Consider the following 23,311-nt stretch of genomic DNA (forward strand, 5'->3'; position numbering starts at 1 on the left):
TACTTGGTTTGCAAAGACAAAAAGGGAATTTCCGTTTAGAACAGCAAAAGCTGCTTGACCAATCTAAATTCGGGTGTCTAACCTCTGTTTTAATTTGATGTTTCTCCAGATAAGTGTACGTGGGAAAACACGCATGGCCAATCCAAAGCTATTATAAGAGAAGTTATGTTGGTCAACTTACATCTGTAATAGTGGCCGTGACCTCTACTGAAGAAAACGTTAAGTTACATTCAAGTGTATGCAATTCCATGGGGTTATACTGAAGTATCTTTGATTGTGTATACGTGAACGTAACCGATCTCAGGTATATAGCAATTACCTCTGTTTGATGATCCAATACTGGCCGCTTGTGATCGTGAGACCCGCGGTGTAGAGAAAACACGGGAGGACCTCAAAGCGACATAGTTTCTTAATCTAAACGGGTAAAATATAATTAAAGGAGTTAAAAGAATAATCAAACATTCGCTCACTTTTAATGATACTCAGATATCATTAAAAACCTTTTTCATTTATGGAGTCAGATGAAATAACGAGGTAATACATAAGAGAAAATGTATTTCATTTAATATTGTGTTGCGTAACAAGAAAGACAGTAACAACGCAGAGACCTTCACCCGTATTATTGGAGACCGTCATTGGACCGATAAACGGGCTTACACAGCGATGTTCATGGCGGAGTCTTTATTCCGTTTGTAGTCCGTGATGGTGTTAATTCCCTGCCACATACTTCCAGAGTCAGTGGTGTTGAACTGACCTTCAAGCTTGTGCCTGTACTGGCGTTTGGCTGCACTGAAGGTGTTACGGAGGGCATAACTGGCTTGTTTACGCTCCTCCGTGTTAGGAGAATTAAAAGCGGAGGTCCGCGCATTGAGTGCCGAGCGAACATCGCCGTTAACCCATGGTTTCTGGTTGGGGTATATCCGTATTGTTTTGGTCGGAACAACATCCTCTACGCACTTCCTGATGAAACACGTTACACTGTCAGCGTAAACCTCGATGTCATCATCAGAGGCGGATCGGAACATCTCCCAGTCCGCGTAATCAAAACAGTCTTGTAGCGCAGAGTCTGATTGGTCCAACCAGCACTGGATCGTTCTGAGGGTGGGTGCATCCCGTTTCAGTTTCTGCCTGTACGCGGAACTGTGGTCCGATTTGCCAAATGGGGGGGGGGAGGGATTTGTAGCCATCCCAGAAAGGAGAGTAACAATGGTCTGTTAAAACTTGTATTATGAGCTGAAAAGTTGTTTAAATTGCCATTTTGACTGTCATTTTAGGGTTTGTTGACATCAGAATCAGCGTTTATATATATATATATATATATATATATATATATATATATATATACACACACACACACACACACATACACACGGAAAGGTTAAGCGATTTTATCACATTAAAATCATGTTAACATGCATACGGATTATGCCTTGTAATTATAATTTTGAAATAGTGAGTTTAACATTTACAGATTGGCCCCCTTTCACTTCCACTGTAAGAGCCTCAATGTAACCCAGATTTTACATTTCTTTCTTTTTTTTTTAGAAAAGGTGAGGCAAGTCAAAATGATTCTTGTGGTAATCAATACTATGCCACAAATGCTGTTGATGCTGAAGTTTAGAAAACACTTTGATAATTGAAAGGGTATTATTACCAGGGGATTGTGTTGCAACTTGACCAATCAAAAGGCCAAATCAGAAAACACATCCAGACCACTTCTCTCAGCACATTTTTGTGATAAATGTATTCCTTTGAACTACAGATAAGGAGGTGATTATCTACCAGTGTTCACAAATGCATAGACCTTTGAAAAAGAAAAGGATGAATCAAATATGTGCCAAATGTCTTTAGTAGATTATGCTTACTGAAGTGCTGAATCATTAGTTCGTTTAGTTTCTCTCAATGTTCAACCATAACTGATCCCTTAGCTTTTGATGAATGACAACAGGTGCAATCTAGTTCAATGAAATGGCATAGGATCAATTGACTTTACAGCCACAACTTAAGTCTCAGAATATGTAAGTCACAGTTGAATTGCTAGCCTTTGCAAACTTTTGTTTATTGAACTTGGCCCAAGGAGTCTTAAGAACCTTGTGAAATGCATACCAAGAAAGCACTTTGGGCATCATAGGTGCGTAACTTTTGCGCATTTAAACGCGTCATAGGTTCCAACATTTTTCAAATCGCTTTTGAAAAAGCCTCTTCTAAATTAATCAATGAAAAATGTCAGTTAAACTTTAGTGACTCGGAACGGCATATGATGCCTAAAAATGTTGTCTAGTTAGGCGGTTCACTAAGTTATGAGACACGGCCCTTAAACTTCCGTGACTGACCTGACGCAAGACTATTGGATAGCACGCAAGACTACGAACAAACAGATGTATCAAATGACAAAAGCAATAAAACGTTGGCTGAATGCTGTGGAAAACGTAAACATGTTAGCATGGGCTACAAACTGCACAAAATATGCACAACGTTAAATCGGCGACCAACGATTGACAAGTGGTAGACTGCAGCGTACACAACAACCAGCAATATAAAGTTTGACACAAGTTTTTTTTCTCACCTCGTCCACACTAGCCTCGGTTGGGTTGGCAGATCCAACGATATATAAAAATAAGCCCATTTTAAACACGTTTGAACATTAGATTGTCACAGTGTTGACAACAGTTCAGGTATAAGTATATTTATTGGTCATTAACCATATCGAGACATTAAATGGCTCGCTCGTGCACTGCCTTCTTGATGTGTTATTGAAGCACGAGGAAAGGCACAGCAGTTGAACTGCCGCATTAGCTCCGTGCCACTGGCTGCCTCCGACTGTTTCACAAGCCCGTCCGCGCGAATGAGAGTTCAGGCACAGCTGGGTGTGGAGCAACCATATCCTGCACCGTGATGGGACAAATTGTGCTTCTCTCCGCCCACCGAGCGCACTGCTGACTTAGTTTTCGTGTTTAGGTTGATCTCTTTGAAATTGCTAGTATGCTTTCATCCAATACCATCATCGTGTTTTATAAAAGGTTATAAGATTTGAATGGATTCAAAGGTATTTGATTGACTTGATATGAGCTACATGGTATAAATGTAGTTATTTAGTTTTTCAAACCAAGGCGTATATGAAACAATTTGAAAACAATACTTTTGGGGTGCTTTAATTATTTTGCATATTTTAATTGGCATACTTCAAAAGGAAAAAAAAATGTTTCACATTAAAATGCACACAATCAAATGTCCTTTGTAAAAGAATATTGACGCTACTGATATCATGACAGACTTAATTAAATACAATTCATGACAACAGTGCAGGAACCTTTACTAGGCCTATAAGGAATCTGCTGACTTTTGGCATTTTCTGCACTGATTTATTGGAAATTCTGATGAATTTATTTAAACATAAAATGTGTTAAGCACACTATGAGTGAGAGTACTTCAGTCTTAATGACTACTAAAAAATAATAAACAAGTTAGCAACATTTTTAATAAACAAACATGCAAGATGCTGGGCATATGAGGAAATTTGTGTATCATTGCAGAAATGTTCTTTTCTGCAGAACTCTGTGTCTGCAGATTCCATATGGGCCTGCCCATTAATCCCACATTTAACCCTTTAAGATCTGAGGGGTGTTTAAAAAAAATAAAAGATTTCCTGTTTCAGTGACATACCCAAAATAAAAGGATTTTAACCCAACATAAAAAAAATAAATAAAAAAAAATAGGAGGGTCATATCATTGAAAGAATACATTTTTGAATGATGTAGATTATGATCAATTCTGGGATTCTCAGCCAAAGAAACTGCTGAAAAATAACAAAAACACAAGCCAAAAACTTTCTTTTTTCTGATTTTACATTATTCAGGTGTAAATAATGTGGCTCCAAAAAACAAAACCTTTTGGTTTTGTTCCCAATCATGTCAACTGTAACTGAGTACAATTTTGTTTTGATTCAACAAAGCAATCAAGTTATAGTATTAAAAAAAAATAATTATTGTAGATTCCAAAAACATCTCCAAGTGTCCAAAAGCCTCTTCAAACAAATAAAACATAATAATTGTACATAAGAAACATTACACATGCAAACACAACAATGATTAAAGGTTTGCATAGCATGCAGACATGATTTCAGTAATTACATTTCAAAGAATGAGCCATCAAGTCTGTGTCATGTACTTGTAAATGTGTGTTATCTATTGGTGGCCATATGTAACAGTCACCAATCACAAGTCTCCCTGCCCAAATATGGAGGACTTTTTGCACCGATCTGAACCCAATCCAGTTGGTTTAGTCACATGAAACATAAATGTCAAAGACATATATTTGCTATTACTCGCTATATTTTTGTCTGTGAGAAAAACTGTTTTGTCATAATGCCTACATGCCCTGTAGAGTTTCTAAGCTTTCAAAAGATATCTATTTTCTGTTGGTCAAGACTGGAGTTCTTAATATTTTGACTTTTTTCTTCTTGGTGGGCCCATCCTAGAGGTCTGCAACCCGACCAGGGCACGATGGGTTTCGTCCGGGTTTGGGTCAGTTATTCAAGTAGGACTTTGGGTTTGGGATTGTAATGAATGAAAAAATAAACAAGCTTAACAGACTTGTTTCACACACACACGCTCACTCAGACACGTACGAAAGGACAAGTTAGTGGCTGTTTACACCAAACCTGTTTTTGTGCGCATCTGTTCTGTTTTCCCATTTTTTTCCTATGTAAACACATGCTGGATGGATGGATGTCTTTGACATTTGCATCGCCTCTCACTTTTTCTTCAGCATCTCGCGCTGGACCGGCACATTTTAAACACCACATCAAGTTAAAAAGACACAAAAAAACTCAAAAACGCATGTCTAGACACCTGTGTTCTGTTTCGTTCTTTGCACTGTCTAGATTATTTTTAGCGCAGTTGTCACAAAGTTTCCAACAATCTAAACAAGTTCAGGCTGCATAGAGGGGACTATTGCAGTTTTTCATATTATTCCAGATTGTTCTGCACAGCACCAAGTGAAGTTTCAGCAAATAAACGGTAAGGCAATGCTTTTTTCCCTTTCTGCTCTAGTGTACTAAGGGGCTGCTATGCCTTGTTAAAACAGTGTATGTTTACTGTTTCAGTACTGTTATGAATGTTGCCTGTATGCTTACATAAAATACAGTCTATTGCAACAGTACTTGCTAGAAGAAATGATAGTAAGCATTTTCGGTTTCGGCTTAAAATTTGGCGGTATCGTTCGTGCAGAGTAGGGTCGGGCCACATGGTCTCGGGTACAGGCCAGGTTTAATTTTAAGGCTTGTGCAGACCCCTAGCCCATCCAAGCTTAAAGGGTTAAAATGCAATTACAACAGCATGATTTCATATAGTTAATTCCCATGCCAAATTTGCAGTCACCAGTCTCTTTCGTTTGGTTCTCTATAAGGTATGCCAAGGTGTTTGAAGATATCCGTCTCAGCAGGTGTGTGTAAAGGAGTACCGGCCACCAGTTTCACACCTTGCTGCCGGACGACATCACAGTTCAGCGAGTGCTCTGATAAGCTCATGTGTTTGGTTTTAGCCAATGCCCTCATTGATCGGTTAAAGTGGGCAGAGCCAGTAAAGTATAGAAGAGCACATGCATATTCAGCATAGGGCACTACAATAATATCTAAGCGTCTGTGGCGCTGTGAAGGGCCTGGAAGTCGACAGATACCCATGTACTTCTTCTGCTCACCATTCTCCTCACTGCTAACAAGATCGTCTGTTAAGAAACCTAGGTGTAAAAATACAAGTAATATAAATTGTGGGTTCATTAAATCCTAATTTAAATTACTCTAAATGTATCAAGAGGAGTGTCAGTACAATTGTTGTAATGACACAATGTAGTGCAAAAAAAGCAGTGTTCTATTGTATTTCTAATAGCGCAATGACTACATAGTGAAAGGAAAAGCAGTGCATTACTGTAACTGTAACAGAGCTCAGAACTAACCTAGATTAACCATATTTTGCTATATTTTTATGCAGAACACAAATTAAGATTTTTAGAAGAACATCTCAGCTCTGTAGGTCCATAAAGGCTCCAAAAAGCACATAAAGGCAGCATAAAAGTGATCTGTACAACTCCTGTGGTTTAATCCATGTCTTCTCAAGCGATCCAATCAGTTTTGAGTGAGAACAGACCAAAATGTATCTCATTTTCTACTGTACATTACCATTGCGGTCTCTAAGCAACATGATGAATTCAAGCTCGATTACACTTCCTAGTGCAATCTAGTGCTCGGTGCATGCGTTAGGAAGTGTAATCGAGCTTAATATCACGATCGCAAAGGAGACTGCAGCTGGCAAGTTTTATAATGAAAAATTAGATCTGTACTCACCCAAAATCGATTGGATCTTCAGAAGACATGGATTAAACCTCTGGAGTATTATGGCTTATTATGGCTGAAATTTCTCTCAACTCGACCACGATACTCTAAGTAAAGAGGTATCATATATGAAAGCTACCACAAGCATAGTTGATCCTCTACCGACTAGTCTATACAAATCCTGTTTTGCCTCTCTGTGCCCAATTGTCTTGGACATAATAAATGACTACTTGCATACTGGTGTTGTGCCTGCAGCATTTAAATATATGCTGTAACTCAGGTTCCAAAAAAGCCCAATATGGATTTGGACAATTTGAGCAACTTCCATCCATTTCAAATCTTCCCTTGCTTGCAAAAATCTTAGAGTAAGCAGGTGCCTCTCAATTACACAAACACCTCATTGTCAATGATCTCTTTTTCAGTCTGGTTTTCGGAAATGTCATAGAACAGAAATGGCTCTAGTCAAGGTCACTAATGACTTGTTAATGGCTTCAGACTCATGCTCTTTTCTATTCTCATCCTTCTTGATCTCAGTGCTGCTTTCGACACTGTTGATCACACTGTTTTACTCACCCGTCTTTGATCTTTGGTGTCTCCGGTACTGCATTAAACTGGTTCAGGCCCTAACTCTCTGATTGTAGGCAGTTTGTCTCTCTAGGTGGTTACAGATCTGAGATTGGTTCAGTCCACTCTGGTGTCCCACTGGGTTAAAATTTGTGAATTTATATTTTTCCACTTGTCAGCTTTTAAGATCACTGGGTCTTAATTATAATTTCTACACAGACGACAACCAGATATACAGTGAGGAAAATAAGTATTTGAACACCCTGCTATTTTGCAAGTTCTCCCACTTGGAAATCATGGAGGGGTCTGAAATTGTCATCAGTAGGTGCATGTCCACTGTGAGAGACATAATCTAAAAAAAAATCCAGAAATCACAATGTATGATTTTTTAACTATTTATTTGTATGATACAGCTGCAAATAAGTATTTGAACACCTGTCTATCAGCTAGAATTCTGACCCTCAAAGACCTGTTAGTCTGCCTTTAAAATGTCCACCTCCACTCCATTTATTATCCTAAATTAGATGCACCTGTTTGAGGTCGATAGCTGCATAAAGACACCTGTCCACCCCATACAATCAGTAAGAATCCAACTACTAACATGGCCAAGACCAAAGAGCTGTCCAAAGACACTAGAGACAAAATTGTACACCTCCACAAGGCTGGAAAGGGCTACGGGAAATTGCCAAGCAGCTTGGTGAAAAAAGGTCCACTGTTGGAGCAATCATTAGAAAATGGAAGAAGTTAAACATGACTGTCAATCTCCCTCGGACTGGGGCTCCATGCAAGATCTCACCTCGTGGGGTCTCAATGATCCTAAGAAAGGTGAGAAATCAGCCCAGAACTACACGGGAGGAGCTGGTCAATGACCTGAAAAGAGCTGGGACCACCGCTTCCAAGGTTACTGTTGGTATTACACCAAGACGTCATGGTTTGAAATCATGCATGGCACGGAAGGTTCCCCTGCGTAAACCAGCACATGTCAAGGCCCGTCTTAAGTTTGCCAATGACCATTTGGATGATCCAGAGGAGTCATGGGAGAAAGTCATGTGGTCAGATGAGACCAAAATAGAACTTTTGGTCATAATTCCACTAACCGTGTTTGGAGGAAGAAGAATGATGAGTACCATCCCAAGAACACCATCCCTACTGTGAAGCATGGGGGTGGTAGCATCATGCTTTGGGGGTGTTTTTCTGCACATGGGACAGGGCTGACTGCACTGTATTAAGGAGAGGATGACTGGGGCCATGTATTGCGAGATTTTGGGGAACAACCTCCTTCCCTCAGTTAGAGCATTGAAGATGGGTCAAGGCTGGGTCTTCCAACATGACAATGACCCGAAGCACACAGCCAGGATAACCAAGGAGTGGCTCTGTAAGAAGCATATCAAGGTTCTGGCGTGGCCTAGCCAGTCTCCAGACCTAAACCCAATAGAGAATCTTTGGAGGGAGCTCAAACTCCGTGTTTCTCAGCAACAGCCCAGAAACCTGACTGATCTAGAGAAGATCTGTGTGGAGGAGTGGGCCAAAATCCCTCCTACAGTGTGTGCAAACCTGGTGAAAAACTACAGGAAACATTTAATTGCAAACAAAGGCTACTGTACCAAATATTAACATTGATTTTCTCAGGTGTTCAAATACTTATTTGCAGCTGTATCATACAAATAAATAGTTAAAAAATCATACATTGTGATTTCTGGATTTTTTTTTTTAGATTATGTCTCTCACAGTGGACATGCACCTACGATGACAATTTCAGACCCCTCCATGATTTCTAAGTGGGAGAACTTGCAAAATAGCAGGGTGTTCAAATACTTATTTTCCTCACTGTATATTCATTCTAAACCTGGTGAAAATCTGGCAGATGCATTCAAACTGCATTTCTGAGATATAAACTTGGATGGCCCAACATTTTCTTGGTCTTAACAGTACTAAGACAGAGGTTATGGATCTCATCAGCTTCGGAAGGCTGGCTCCTTAACACTGTCAATAGAGGGCTCAGTTTTGGAGCATCAAACAAAAATGAAAAATCGGGGTGTTATATTTGACACAAATTTGTCATTTGATCCACGTGTAACTAATACTGTAAAAACATAATTTTCTCATCTCAGAAACATTGCAAGGCTGTGTCCTATGTTATCATTCTCGGTGGCTGAAAAGCTGATCAATAATTGCGTTCTCTCTTTTAATTAAATGAGGCTTTTAATTGTATTCAATTAATTTAATGCTATAATTTGATTTACTGTGTTTTATCATTAGTTGTTTTGAGATGCATGTTTTATCCATTTGTATTAAGATCTGTATTTTTATATTTTATTTTTCCTTTATATGTAAAGCTCTTTGAGGTTTCTTTTGTACTCTTTCTTTCTTTCTATATAAAATAATGTTTAATATTATTATTATTAATTTTATGCTGCCTTTGTGCTTTTTGTAGCTTCAAAGTTTTGGTCACCATTCACTTGCATTGTATGGACAAACAGACAACATATATCAATTAAAATATATTTGTTTGTGTTCTGCAGAAGAAAGAAAGTCATAAACATCTGGGATGCATGAAGGTGAGTAAATGAAGAGACAACCCTGTGTGTTTAACCCTCCTTTTGCATTCATGGGTCAATTTTTATCTGGTGGAATTCAAACTTATAAATCATTCATAACATTCAGTTAACAGTGCCTTTAAGCAGCTTGGAAAATTCCAGAAAATGATGTCAAGCCTGTAGACAATTAGCTTCTGATAGGAGGTGTACTGAATTGGAGGTGTACCTGTGGATGTATTTTTAAGCCCTACCTTCAAACTTAGTACCTCTTTGCTTGACATCATGGGAAAATCAAAAGAAATTAGCTAAGATCTCAGAAAAAACATTGTGGACCTCCACAAGTCTGGTTCAAAATTGGAAGCAATTTCCAAATGCCTGAAGGTACGACGTTCATCTGTGCAAACAATAGTACGCAAGTATAAACACTATGGGACCACGCAGCCGTCATAAAACTCAAGGAGGAGACTCATTCTGTGTCCTAGAGATGAACATAGTGTGGAGGGAAAAATGCAAATCAATCCCAGAACAACAACAACAAAGGACCTTGTGAAGAAGCTGGAGGAAACAAGTAGACTAGTATATATATATCCACAGTATAAATGAGTCCTATATCAACATGACCTCAAAGGCTGCTCAGCAAAGAAGGAACCAATGTTCCAAAACCGCCATACAAAACCAGACTACAATTTGCAAGTGCACATGGGGACAAAGATCTTACTTTTTGGAGAAATTTCCTCTGGACTGACAAAACAAAAAAAGAACATTTTGGCCAAAATGACCATTGTTATGCTTGGAGGACTAAGGGAAAGGCTTGTAAGCCGAAGAACACCATCCCAACCGTTAAACATGTGGGTGGCAGCATCATGTTGGATATCTTGAAGCAACATCCCAAGACATGAATTTAAAGCTAGTCGCAAATGGGCCTTCCAAATGGACAATGACCACAAGCATACTCCAAAGTTGTGGCAAAATGGCTAAAGGACAACAAAGTCAAGGTATTGGAGTGGCCACCACAAAGCCCTGACCTCAATCTGATAGAAAATGTGTGGGCAGAACTGAAAAAATGTGTGAGTATGGAAGCCTACAAACCTAACACACTTACACCAGTTCTGTCTGGAGGAATGGGCCAAAATACCAGCAACTTATTGTAAGAAGCTTGTGGAAGGCTACCCAAAATGTTTGACCCAAGTTAATCAATTTAAAGGCAATGCTACCAAATACTAACAAAGTGTATGTACATTTCTGACCCACTGGGAATATAATAAAAAAAAATAAAAGCAGAAATAAATAATTCTCTCTACTATTATTCTGACATTTCACATTCGTAAAATAGTTTTCCTAACTGACCGAAGACAGGGAATGTATTCTAGCATTAAATTTAAGGAATTGTGAAAAACTGAGTTTGAATGTATGTTTAGGTGTATGTAAACTTCTGACTTCAACTGTACATTAACTACAGCAAAACCAGTGTGATACATGTGAAGACATATTTTTATCAACTTTTCTGTGAAATTGTATCTAAATATAACATAATATACATGTATTCTTTTTCAACTAACCTTTATGAAAACAACTGTACAACTCAAGTATACAACATTAATACTTCTTTACTATGTTTTAAAGCAAAATCTATTCTATTAACTTGCATGGACTGGTGAATGTTGCATGAGTATGCTGCAAGCTGGTCCGGCATCAGATGGCTGCAGAGTAAAATGTGGACAATTTCCTCTATTCAGCCCTATTTAGACTATTGTGTGCATGAACCTTTGGTCTCGCCATTGATTTCGTTTATTTGTTATGTCTGTTTTGTACAGGACTATGTGTGTGTGTTTATGTTTGTATGTGTGTGTGTGTGCATGTATTTAAACAGATGCATAAAGTGTGTGAGAGAGTATGGGGAAAGAGGCTAAATGTAAATTATGTGTTTATTCGAAAAAAACGAATTCACAGATGTACAAAACAATCTACATAATATCATGTGTAAAGCCACAATTGACCCACAAAGGCAAAAGATATGATTTATATTTTTTTAATTGTTATATCTCAAACAATTTTATAAAAAAATCTGAAACAAAAATATTATGTGCATTTTTTGATAGCCTTTTGATATACACCACCGGTCAAAAGTTTTGAAACACTTGACTGAAATGTTTCTCATGATCTTAAAAATATGTTGATCTGAAGGCTTAAATGTTTGAAATTAGTTTTGTAGATAAAAATTGAATTGTGCCACAATATTAATTTATTAAATAAAAAAAAGTTTTTGAAATTGTTGACTTGGACCAAATAATAAGGAAAAGCAGCCAATAAGTGCCCAACATAGATGGGAACGCCTTCAATACGGTTTCAAAAGCATCCCAGGGTGATACCTCAAGAAGTTGGTTGAGAAAATGTTGAGTACATGTCTTGATTTATTTTGGATTTTGTTTAGTCACAACATAATTCCCATAGTTCCATTTATGTTATTCCATAGTTTTGATGTTTACTATTATTCTAAAATGTAAAAATAATAATAATAATAATAATAATAATAATAATAATAATGAAATAATGAGTATTTCAAAACCTTTGACCGGTAGATAATTATTAAGAATTATCTTTTGGGCTTTATAAAATTCCTGATTAAGTAATAAATCTCTATTCTGATATTAGAAGACAGCATACCACTCTGATGGAGGAGGTGTAACACTTTGCTGAAAACACCTTTGTGTGATTTTCCATCGGGATGAGTGATGAGAACGTCCACATCTCCACACGTGCTCTTCCCCCTGAGGTAAGAGCCACACAAAACAACCACAAGCTGTGCATCCACACTGTGTGCTGCCTCCCTTACCTGTTAAAAGCAAACATAACATTCATAACTTCACATCAAATGGAAAATCATGGAGTAACATGCCTTTTGATTTGAAGAAGACTTTAAGCAAACAAATCAAAATGTAAAATCAAAATAAAATTTTCCAGGCACTAATATGAAATGTGTAATTTTTTTGGCTAAAATTATTTCTCCTGCACCATCCTAATGTGCTTAGACAACTATTAGTAAGCCAATCATAGGTTGCTGTCCCTTAAAATTGTAAACACTGGCACAATCAAAATATTCCTGTTTGATTGAGTATCCAAACCAGCCAAATAATAGTAACATTGGCTCAACCAATGGCGTAAGTTTGTGTCTGACTTTCTGTTTCCAGATCAATGGCAGACAGGGAGTGTTAAGCCATTATTTTGTGAATTGTGTTTGGTGACCTAGTGTGGCACAGAAATTACACACTTTATGCTGTTCAGAGGACTTCCTGTTAAAAATGCTCTGCACCCTCAGCCTATTTGTGCCTAGTATTCCAGCAGTTAGGTACTGAACTGTTGAAGGTATGCAAGTTGCTCTACATATCATTCTGTCAAGACAGTAGAGCACATGCTGCACTCATCTTCTCCATCTGCCATTTTTCTATCAGGTCTGTTGAGAGGAAAACAGGGGGACGTTCCAAGTAATAGTAAGAAAACAACTGGCTTGGGCCCAAGACTCCATAAGGGAGTTCGGTAGCTTCTGACACGCCAACTTTCAAGAGCTCCCACTCTTCCTATGGGAGGACAGACTCACTAACAATCTCTGTTATGTCCATCAGTTCACTGAGAAAGATTGACAATCTTTCTGGTGCCAAGACAGGCTTGTTTTTTATTTTATGTTTTTGATTGCTTGTGCCTTAGAAGTTCAGTTTTATTATTTATTGCTGTGAAATCAAGTGGATAAATTTTTGCTCTTCAAAACCGGAAGACGTTTTTATCAGCACACGTGTGGATAGTTTGAACAAAGAAAATCCCTCAGTTTAACTATTATTTTCTTAGCTATGAGTCATTTAAAATAACCATCAAATCACATGGTTACGGTCACAGACATATGGCCAATCTAAGTGAAGGTCTGTACCAACCGTTTTCTCAATCGCATTTGCTTCACTTCTCGGCATCCGCTCAAGCAGATCATCATAGTGCTTTAGTCCGATCCTTAGAGTGTTATTCAAAACGGCCTTAGTCCGAATGTCCTCCAATGTGCGAAATCCCTTTAATAGTAAAAAAAACAAACTTATCCTGTTACACTTGTTAAATATTTTGGTTGTTGTTTATGACTAAATATTCTCCACAAAGTTTAAATCTGCTGTAAGTGATTTCTGCACAACTAGCGGCAAAAAATGATTGCTTCCAAACAGGTTTCCCAAGTACTCCACTGTCTGCAGAGAGCCATCTCCAAATTTCCTAATTGGCTAATACAATCTGACTGAAGACAAATTTGTTTTTTCTGTTAGAGAGACAATTGTGTTTTCTTAGGACAACAAGTTCAGCTATACCTGTCCTGTAGGAGGCACATTTTATGCAGGCAGGTTATTTAAAAATTGCTTACAGCAGCTTTAATTTTAGGTTACACTGGAACACATACAATTGCAAATTATTAAAACTGAACACAAATGCACATTCAGATTAATAGTTCCACTACAATCCTCCATGTGCACAGGAACAAGTAAAATGAGACTTACCTGCTGATACCACATCTGTGCAGTCTTTGTCCCGGCACCCCAGATGTTGGTGAACATTTCGAGAACAGGCACTTCCTCCCCAATGTGGTCCAGTTTACGCAAGTGTCCACTTTCCATGATTTCCATGATCTTGTCTGCCATCCGTTTACCAATACCTGGAATTTTACATGCTTCCTGTGAATGGATTGAAAATAGTGAGTAAAATGCTTTTTATTTGTGTGTGTGTTACTTTTCTACAATACCAGTGAATAAAAACAGGCAATGGCAATTTCCCTTATCAAAGTACTATTATTAGTGCTATCAGTCGATTAAAAAAAAATTTTGTAGTTAGATTTGACTTTATACTTTGTTTCCTGTCAAAATGTATTTATTTCCTTCTTAAGGAAGAAAACAAAACAATATGTAACAATACATATGCATCCATGTAATACAGTTTGTAACAATACCTTTCCAACCTGTGTTAATGCTGGTTTATGCTGTATTAACGGTAAATGTGTTAATCGCAATTAAGAAAATTTTTAATTAACCATTAAACATTTTTAATTAATCGAGTGTTAGCGCGTAAATACTGACAGCTCTAATTATAATCAATCATTACTGCATGCTTGAAACTAGTCTCAATATGAAAATTACAATGCACCAGTAACCTAAATTTATCTCCTTATTTTATCATTTATATAATATATAAAACCTAATTTATCAAACCTAAAACAAGCTCACATCATATGAAGCAATGGGCTTATGGTAGCTCTTAAGGGCGTTGATTGCTTTAGAGTAGCCCAGAGCTCTCCATTTATCACCGGTGTGTCTATAGGCCTTAGCCAGTGGCTCCAGTTTGTCAGTAATGTGCTTGTTATGATTCTCCACTTTAGCTGTGGATGGCTGGGAACAGACCCACTTCGCAGGCATAAATGGATTGTCTGCCAAACTTTGGGTCTGGTCTTGGTTGCTTTCAGATGGGTGAATGCCACTGATTAAGGCATCCAGATCGTTCTGAGATACTCCGTCTTCATCATGGTGCTCTTCCTGAATTTCTGGCACCTAAAATGAGTCATATGAAATACTAAAAATGTAAAAACCAACAAACAAACAAGTGATGGATCTTATGAATGGAGACAACTGCCTCCCACCAATAATCCAGCCAATTTACCATCTCTGTGAGATTTTCTTGAGTTGGAACCAAAGCATCCTTTGCTGCTTCCTCCGAGACTGGGGCAACTATAGTCTCCGTTGGCTCCTCAGCAGCAGCAATTGTGGGACTGAGGACAGAAAACAGATTTTCCCACACAATTTCACTCAACTTCCTATGCAAAGTGAATACAGTATTCTTAAATAGACTGGTAGTACAATAGTATCTGCAATCATAATGCTATTGCAATTAGTTCTAAACTCCACCACAATAGTACCCTACCTCTCTGCAGGAAGGCTGTAGTCTTCAGGGTCTAACAATCTCTTTTCACTGATGCAAGCACTCAACCAAGTGCATTTGATCAGCTGAACAGCAGAGGGCAGTCGTTCTACTTTCAAGAGTCTCAAAGCTCTCTGACAATCAACAGAATCATCCACCACAACATGGGTGCAGCTGGGAGAGAACACGGTCACTAACTGCCCTCCATTTTGGGTGATCTGTCGATGGAATATGTCACACCTGGCTTTCCCTATACCAGCTGGAACTATGTATACTGTGACTCCCTGGAAAACCGTGCCTAAGAAAGGAAGCATTTTAAATACAACAACAACAATTACTACTACTATACTAATCATATTAAAGCAGTGTGCAGCTGTAGTCTAATAGACAGATGTCTGACAGCACAACAGTTGTTAATAGCAGTGTTTTACTGTAAAAGAGCAGAGACTTTTATAAAGCTTGTAACAAAACACCTTGTAACTCAGGACACAATGAAAAATAAAAAAGGGACATTTGTCAATTGGTTGCTTCTGTATTCAAGCATTAGTAATGGCAATACTTTAAAAGTTTAAATGAGTTTTTCTGTCATTCATAATTAATGCAACTGTGGATGTAAGGCAGTTAAAAAAAAATTTTAAATGCTCATGTCCACTGTTGGGTAAGTTACTTAAAAATAGTATTCCAAATGACTTCTCTAAAAATTGTAATCAGATTACATCACTAATGACATCATTCAAAAGGTAATCACATTACTAATTGCTTTATTTTAAAGTTACTTTCTAAAACAATTTTCACGCTCAACAAATCCCAAATAATTATTTTTCATTGTTACACACACACGTCATACACTGCAACTCACATTTCTCCTTCATAATTACGGGGCCATAATTCATGCATTCTCCATAAATAACATATTAGAAACAAGCATAACCCTATAATGTACAATTTGTTTTAGTCAGTAACTGCATTTCACCATTTTATTTTTTACAAAAAGTGAATATACAGGTGAAACTCGAAAAATTAGAATATCGTGCAAAAGTTCATTAATTTCAGTAATTCAACTTAAAAGGTGAAACTAATATATTATATAGACTCATTACAAGCAAAGTAAGATATTTCAAGCCTTTATTTGATATAATTTTGATGATTATGGCTTACAGCTTATGAAAACCCCAAATTCAGAATCTCAGAAAATTAGAATATTGTGAAAAGGTTCAGTATTGTAGGCTCAAAGTGTCACACTCTAATCAGCTAAACACCTGCAAAGGGTTCCTGAGCCTTTAAATGGTCTCTCAGTCTGGTTCAGTTGAATTCACAATCATGGGGAAGACTGCTGACCTGACAGTTGTGCAGAAAACCATCATTGACACCCTCCACAAGGAGGGAAAGCCTCAAAAGGTAATTGCAAAAGAAGTTGGATGTTCTCAAAGTGCTGTATCAAAGCACATTAATAGAAAGTTAAGTGGAAGGGAAAAGTGTGGAAGAAAAAGGTGCACAAGCAGCAGGGATGGCCGTAGCCTGGAGAGGATTGTCAGGAAAAGGCCATTCAAATGTGTGGGGAGCTTCACAAGGAGTGGACTGAGGCTGGAGTTACTGCATCAAGAGCCACCACACACAGACGGGTCCTGGACATGGGCTTCAAATGTCAAACGTCTTACCTGGGCTAAAGAAAAAAGAACTGGTCTGTTGCTCAGTGGTCCAAAGTCCTCTTTTCTGATGAGAGCAAATTTTGCATCTCATTTGGAAACCAAGGTCCCAGAGTCTGGAGGAAGAATGGAGAGGCACACAATCCAAGATGCTTGAAGTCCAGTGTGAAGTTTCCACAGTCTGTGTTGTTTGGGGAGCCATGTCATCGGCTGGTGTTGGTCCACTGTGCTTTATTAAGTCCCGAGTCAACGCAGCCGTCTACCGGGACATTTTAGAGCACTTCATGATTCCTTCAGCAGACAAGCTTTATGGAGATGCTGACTTCATTTTCCAGCAGGACTTGGCACCTGCCCACACTGCCAAAAGTACCAAAACCTGGTTCAATGACCATGGTATTACTGTGCTTGATTGGCCAGCAAACTCGCCTGACCTGAACCCCATAGAGAATCTATGGGGCACTGCCAAGAGAAAGATGAGAGACATGAGACCAAACAATGCAGAAGAGCTGAAGGCCGCTATTGAAGCATCTTGGTCTTCCATAACACCTCAGCAGTTCCACAGGCTGATAGCATCCATGCCACGCCGCATTGAGGCAGTAATTAATGCAAAAGGGGCCCAAACCAAGTACTGAGTACATATGCATGATTATACTTTTCAGAGGGCCGACATTTCTGTATTTAAAATCCTTTTTTTTTATTGATTTCATGTAATAGTCTAATTTTCTGAGATTCTGAATTTGGGGTTTTCATAAGCTGTAAGCCATAATCATCAAAATTATATCAAATAAAGGCTTGAAATATCTTACTTTGCTTGTAATGAGTCTATATAATATATTAGTTTCACCTTTTAAGTTGAATTACTGAAATTAATGAACTTTTGCACGATATTCTAATTTTTCGAGTTTCACCTGTATTACAGTAACTAATTACTATGTAATTAAATTACACCCAACACTAGGATTACACCCTACACACAACAATGTTTGTTAGACATGTTATTGTTTGGGAAATAAATGGATGCTTCTATTCACAAAAGTAGCATTCAATTGACCAAAAATAATCAAAAACAGCAATAGTGCAAATTCAGGGTTCCCACCCTTTTTGACCAATTAAATTCTTTAACTTTTCTATGGAGTGGCAGAACGGGGTGGTGGTTCCCCTCTTCAAAAAGGGGGATCAGAGAGTGTGTGCCAACTACAGGGGTATCACACTTCTCAGCCTCCCTGGTAAAGTTTACTCCAAGGTGCTGGAGAGGAGGGTTCGGCCGATTGTCGAACCTCAGATTGAAGAGGAACAATGCGGTTTTCGTCCTGGTCGTGGAACGACGGACCAGATCTTTACTCTCGCAAGGATCCTGGAGGGGGCCTGGGAGTATGTCCATCCGGTCTACATGTGTTTTGTGGATCTGGAGAAGGCGTATGACCGGGTCCCCGGGAGAGACTGTGGGAGGTGCTGCGGGAGTACGGGGTGGGGGGTCCCTTCTTAGGGCGATCCAATCCCTGTACGTCCAAAGCGAGGGCTGTGTCCGGGTCCTCGGCACAAAGTCGAGTTCATTCCATGTGGGGTTGGTCTCCGCCAAGGCTGCGCTTTGTCACCAATCCTGTTTGTGATATTCATGGACAGGATATCGAGGCGTAGTCGGGTGGGGAAGGTGTGCGGTTCGGTGGGCTGGGGATCTCATCGCTGCTTTTGCAGATGATGTTGTCTTCATGTCATCATCGGTCCGTGACCTTCAGCTCTCACTGGATCGCTTGGCAGTCGAGTGTGAAGCAGCTGGGATGAGGATTAGCACCTCTAAATCTGAGGCCATGGTTCTCAGCAGGAAACCGATGGAGTGCGTACTCCAGGTAGGGAATGAGGTTTTGCCCCAAGTGAAGGAGTTCAAGTACCTCGGGGTCTTGTTCACGAGTGAGGGGACAATGGAGCGGGAGGTTGGCCGGAGAATCGGGGCAGCAGGGGCGGTATTGCACTCGCTCTATCGCACCGTTGTCACGAAAAGAGAGCTGAGCCGAAAGGCAAAGCTCTCGATCTACCGGTCAATTTTCGTTCCTACCCTCACCTATGGTCATGAAGGTTGGGTCATGACCGAAAGAACTAGGTCGCGAGTACAAGCGGCCGAAATGGGCTTCCTCAGAAGGGTGGCGGGCTTCTCCCTTAGAGATAGGGTGAGGAGCTCAGTCATCCGTGAGGAGCTCGGAGTAGAGCCGCTGCTCCTTTGCGTTGAAAGGAGTCAGTTGAGGTGGTTTGGGCATCTGGTAAGGATGCCCCCTGGCTGCCTCCCTAGGGAGGTGTTTCAGGCACGTCCAGCTGGGAGGAGGCCTCGGGGAAGACCCAGGACTAGGTGGAGAGATTACATCTCCACACTGGCCTGGGAACGCCTCGGGGTCGCCCAGTCAGAGCTGGTTAATGTGGCTCGGGATAGGGAAGTTTGGGGCCCCCTGCTGGAGCAGCTGCCCCCGCGACCCGACTTCGGATAAGCGGTTGAAGATGGATGGATGGATGGAACTTTTCTATGAACTTTCCAGTCATTTAGGATTGCTGGATATACATTTTTATTTTTCAGACCTATTCACTAAAGAATCAATTCATCTGGTCTGGCAAATGTATTAACTCAAAAGAAAGATTTGATTGCAAATCAGACATCAATACAGCTTGTAGGGCTGGGTTAAAATATAGATTTTCCGATGCATCGCGAGCTTCGTTTGAACGATCTCAAAAACTATTTTTAATTCCCAAGATCGATCTTTCACTATATGCCAACCCTTTATAATGAGTAAATCACTCGCATGTGCAACCAAATCTGATGCTATGCGACTAAAAACATCTATAATTAGCCACTGTCTAGTAAATGTTTATATTTTACTCACCAGTGATTGAGTAGTATAGTGGAGAATATATGTATAGCACCGAAATATTTTCACTGTGTTTTGAGAGTAAAAGTTTGGTTTAAGTCATTCTGGGTGTCCAAAGACGAGATCCACTGATCCATATACCATTGAATAATGTCTCTTTTAATACACTTTGATTAAAAACAACAAAAAAGAAACATTTAATTCTAATCAAACATGAATGCACTAAAGAAATTATGCACATCTTCTCTCGTTATATGCGCTGACTGGATGATGCCAGTAATCTTAAAGAGACAGTATTGATTAAGCACGTGTTCCACATATCAATGTAAATACTTTAAATAGTACAAATTATGGAAGTTAACAATAAAAATGTAACAAAAATATATATGCAACACGATATATGTAATTTCAAGACATTAATTGGTGGAATAGACTGAATTAGAAAAATTTTCAAAAGCTAAAAGGTGACCAATTTGATAAACAACTACTAATAAAATATAATTTGTAAAATTTCAAATTGTACCTAAAAGGGTTGTATAGAAGGTTCCTTTATAATTAGAGCATTAGCTGAGAGAGATTTAATTTTTTTATGTAAGCAAATGGGCACTGTAACACAAATGTACCCATATGAATTGATACTGAATCAAATCGAGATCCGAATCAAATCGGGAAATCTATATTAATACCCAGACCTAATACCTTGTGAGCAAATTTTACACTTGATGAGATATTTCAAGAAGATTACATATTTCAAACTAGAAAAATGTTCATTAACTACAGAAATGTGTATGATTTTTAAGAATGGATCAATATCCATGGGTGGATTTCAATCAGCTCCCTAGTTCAGTAGTCAGGGCAATGGTCAGAGGGTCAGAATTTTTTAGGGCTGTCTCAATCGCAAAATCCTTCCTGAGCACTGAAACGTTCGCTCCGTACAAATTCCCAGAATGCACAGTAAAATCCAGATAGCATCGTTGCTCACCATTTTCCCTTACCGGAAATGTCGTAATGTCTTCTGAAGTCTTTCAGGTCGTTAAAAGATGAGCACAAGTGTAAAACTAAGACAAATCCTTATTACCTATTAAAAAATATATGTTGTTTGTAATGTCTTTCATCCATAATGACCATGAAAGGGAAACAATTTTTAACTAGTTGTTAGAAGGATAAAAATATCCTCCTATATGTTTTTATTTCTTTATTTATGTAATTTATCTTTCAAAGTAACACAGTACTTTTGAATATCTACAACAAAAATGCAAGATGGTATCATTTACACAGGAATATTGTTGATTAATACCAGCTGTTAATGCACATGCTCGTAATCGTGCTGCAGGTAATTGATTAATAGGTGTCCCAATGTTTACACCCTTGCCAGTGCCCAAATTCTTGTTCATGATTTAATGATACATGACAAATGGAGGCCTAAAAATCTAAATTTTTAAACTCCCTGATACTCCCAGTTTCCATGGCCGTGGGAATCCTGTAAATTATTACTGTTTGAAATAACTGTTATATAATAATATATTTGAAATTCAGTTTTTACATGTGACATTTTCAGCAGGCACTACTTCAGTCTACTAAGAACTTTCTTATTATCTTAGCAGCAGAAAATGGTAGTGATAATGAAATGAAGAGAGATAATGGCAATATAGGTTGCTGAATCATTGAGTTCACTTTTATTTCTTAAATGTAATACTGGTTTTAAATATGGTAAAAAAAAAAAAAGGTTTCACTAGAAACGTATCTGTCTCTTATTCTTTTGATATTGAAGGCTATCCCATGCTTGTGTGCACTACTACCATGCAAGAAAAAAAAGAAACTAGATCTGCACAGATGTCATTGCTTCAAGTGGAATATTCTTTGATAATAAAACTACACATGACTATTTGTTTAAAATAGTCATGTGTAACCTCAAAATGTCTTCTGATAATGCTGATTAACATAAAAATGTATTTTGACATGCCCCTCCTTTTTAAAAAGCAAAAATCGAGGCTGCTGTGAGGCACCTACAATGGAAGTGAATGGGGCCAATCCATAAACAATTAAATAAATGTTAAATAACTGTTAATAAACACTGTTTCAAAAGTTTTACCACAAGACACAAGCGATATGCATGTTAACATGACTTTAGAGTGAAAAAATCACTTACAAACCTTTTCTGTGTAAAGTTATAGCCAATTTCACAACTTAGTTGCCATGACGATGTAATATCAACAGACCCCAAAACCCTAAAAAAAAAATACTGTAAACATGACGATTTAAACAACTTTACAGCTCAAATAATACATGGATTTATTGTTGAGAAGAATGAATGCAAGTGTTTTTTTCAAACCCTCAAAACACTGGCCCCATTCACTTCAATTGTAAGCATTTTGTTTTTTAAAGGAGGAACGAAATCATTTTTTTGTGGTCATCAACATCATTCATTCATGCCACAAATGCTGACGATTAAGCTTAACTTGTATTTAAACCAGAACGTGCTTTTAGCACATATCTTTTGAAAATAAAAAAGTACACATTTATTTAAAAAAAAAATAAAAAATAATTAATTTTGATTCCACTTTTGAATGGTGTATATTTGCTAAATATATACATGTTTATTCTCTCAAGCAGCCCTTGCAAGAAAAAAAAAGTCTGCATTGCTGCGAGTGGAATATTCTTTGATAAATAGCGTTTGAAGAATGCCGCATTTGTTTATACTTTAAAAGCATCTTACATTAAAATAGTAATGTGTGTAACCTCGAAATGTCTCAGTATTTGGTCAGTTTAACACATATATGCTGAAGAGTTTTTTTTTTATATACATTTTTCATAGTGATTCCACTTTTAAATGGTGTATATTTGCTAAATGTTCTCATGTCTTATTCTCTAAAGTAGCCCTTGTTTCTTGACACAAGTGTATTCTATAACTGCAAGAATTATAAACCTCTTGTTGATTCAGCAGACGTCTTCTTGAGAGGAGGCTCATCCTTCCCATCATTAGGCCGTGGTCTCTTTACTTTAGGGAATGCTTTCAGGATACCATGACCCTCCATTCCGACCAGGGAAAAGGGAACGCCCTTAAAAACACAAATATCAGGATCAATAGGTTTTAGATAGACATCGACACTGCAGCAAAGTGTCAAGATTACAGCACAGACACTCTCTCATGAGGATTCATTAAGACTGAGCAAGCAGAGCTGTTCCTGATAGCCACCGAATAAACGATTCAGTGCGCACACAACAACACATACGATTGTACTTAAATATACACTAAGCATTTAAATATAGCTTTATATTTTTAATGCACATTTCATATTGTTAAACAACTTTAATAGATTAAAACTCACACTTCTCCTACTATCTCTCTCTCTCTATCTCGAAACAACAACCACGACTGCTAAAACGAATCAATTTCCGGGTCATAGTGTCCTAAAGTTGTCAGGTTTTTTTTAATAACCAAGCATTGAAACA

At 38.2% G+C, this 23,311-nt stretch overlaps 2 protein-coding genes across 4 annotated transcripts in view; both read right to left on the reverse strand.

The window, feature by feature from the left end:
* wbp1lb (WW domain binding protein 1-like b) overlaps positions 1 to 2,864 on the reverse strand; it is a 37,559-nt gene extending 34,695 nt beyond the window's left edge. For all 3 annotated transcript variants that reach the window (XR_007970501.1, XM_052126070.1, XM_052126069.1), the window contains exon 1: positions 2,567 to 2,864. Coding sequence is in view for 2 of the 3 variants with exons in the window: in XM_052126070.1 (XP_051982030.1) it covers positions 2,567 to 2,626 (60 nt within the window). In the remaining variant the exon portion in view is untranslated. The remainder of the gene's footprint in view (positions 1 to 2,566) is intronic.
* Positions 2,865 to 3,149: 285 nt separating this feature from the next.
* Positions 3,150 to 23,264, reverse strand: poll (polymerase (DNA directed), lambda). The gene is made up of 9 exons (XM_052126042.1): positions 23,188 to 23,264; positions 22,785 to 22,917; positions 15,364 to 15,658; positions 15,103 to 15,211; positions 14,673 to 14,993; positions 13,953 to 14,126; positions 13,353 to 13,481; positions 12,094 to 12,262; positions 3,150 to 5,736 (listed from the first exon to the last, which is right to left on the reverse strand). The coding sequence occupies exons 2-9, from the start codon at positions 22,891 to 22,893 to the stop codon at positions 5,375 to 5,377; spliced, it is 1,668 nt and encodes a 555-aa protein (XP_051982002.1). The 5' UTR covers positions 22,894 to 22,917; positions 23,188 to 23,264; the 3' UTR covers positions 3,150 to 5,374.
* Between the last annotated feature and the right edge of the window lie 47 nt (positions 23,265 to 23,311).

Source organism: Xyrauchen texanus, chromosome 5 (assembly GCF_025860055.1).
Source record: "Xyrauchen texanus isolate HMW12.3.18 chromosome 5, RBS_HiC_50CHRs, whole genome shotgun sequence".
Classification (NCBI taxonomy): Eukaryota; Metazoa; Chordata; class Actinopteri; order Cypriniformes; family Catostomidae; genus Xyrauchen; species Xyrauchen texanus.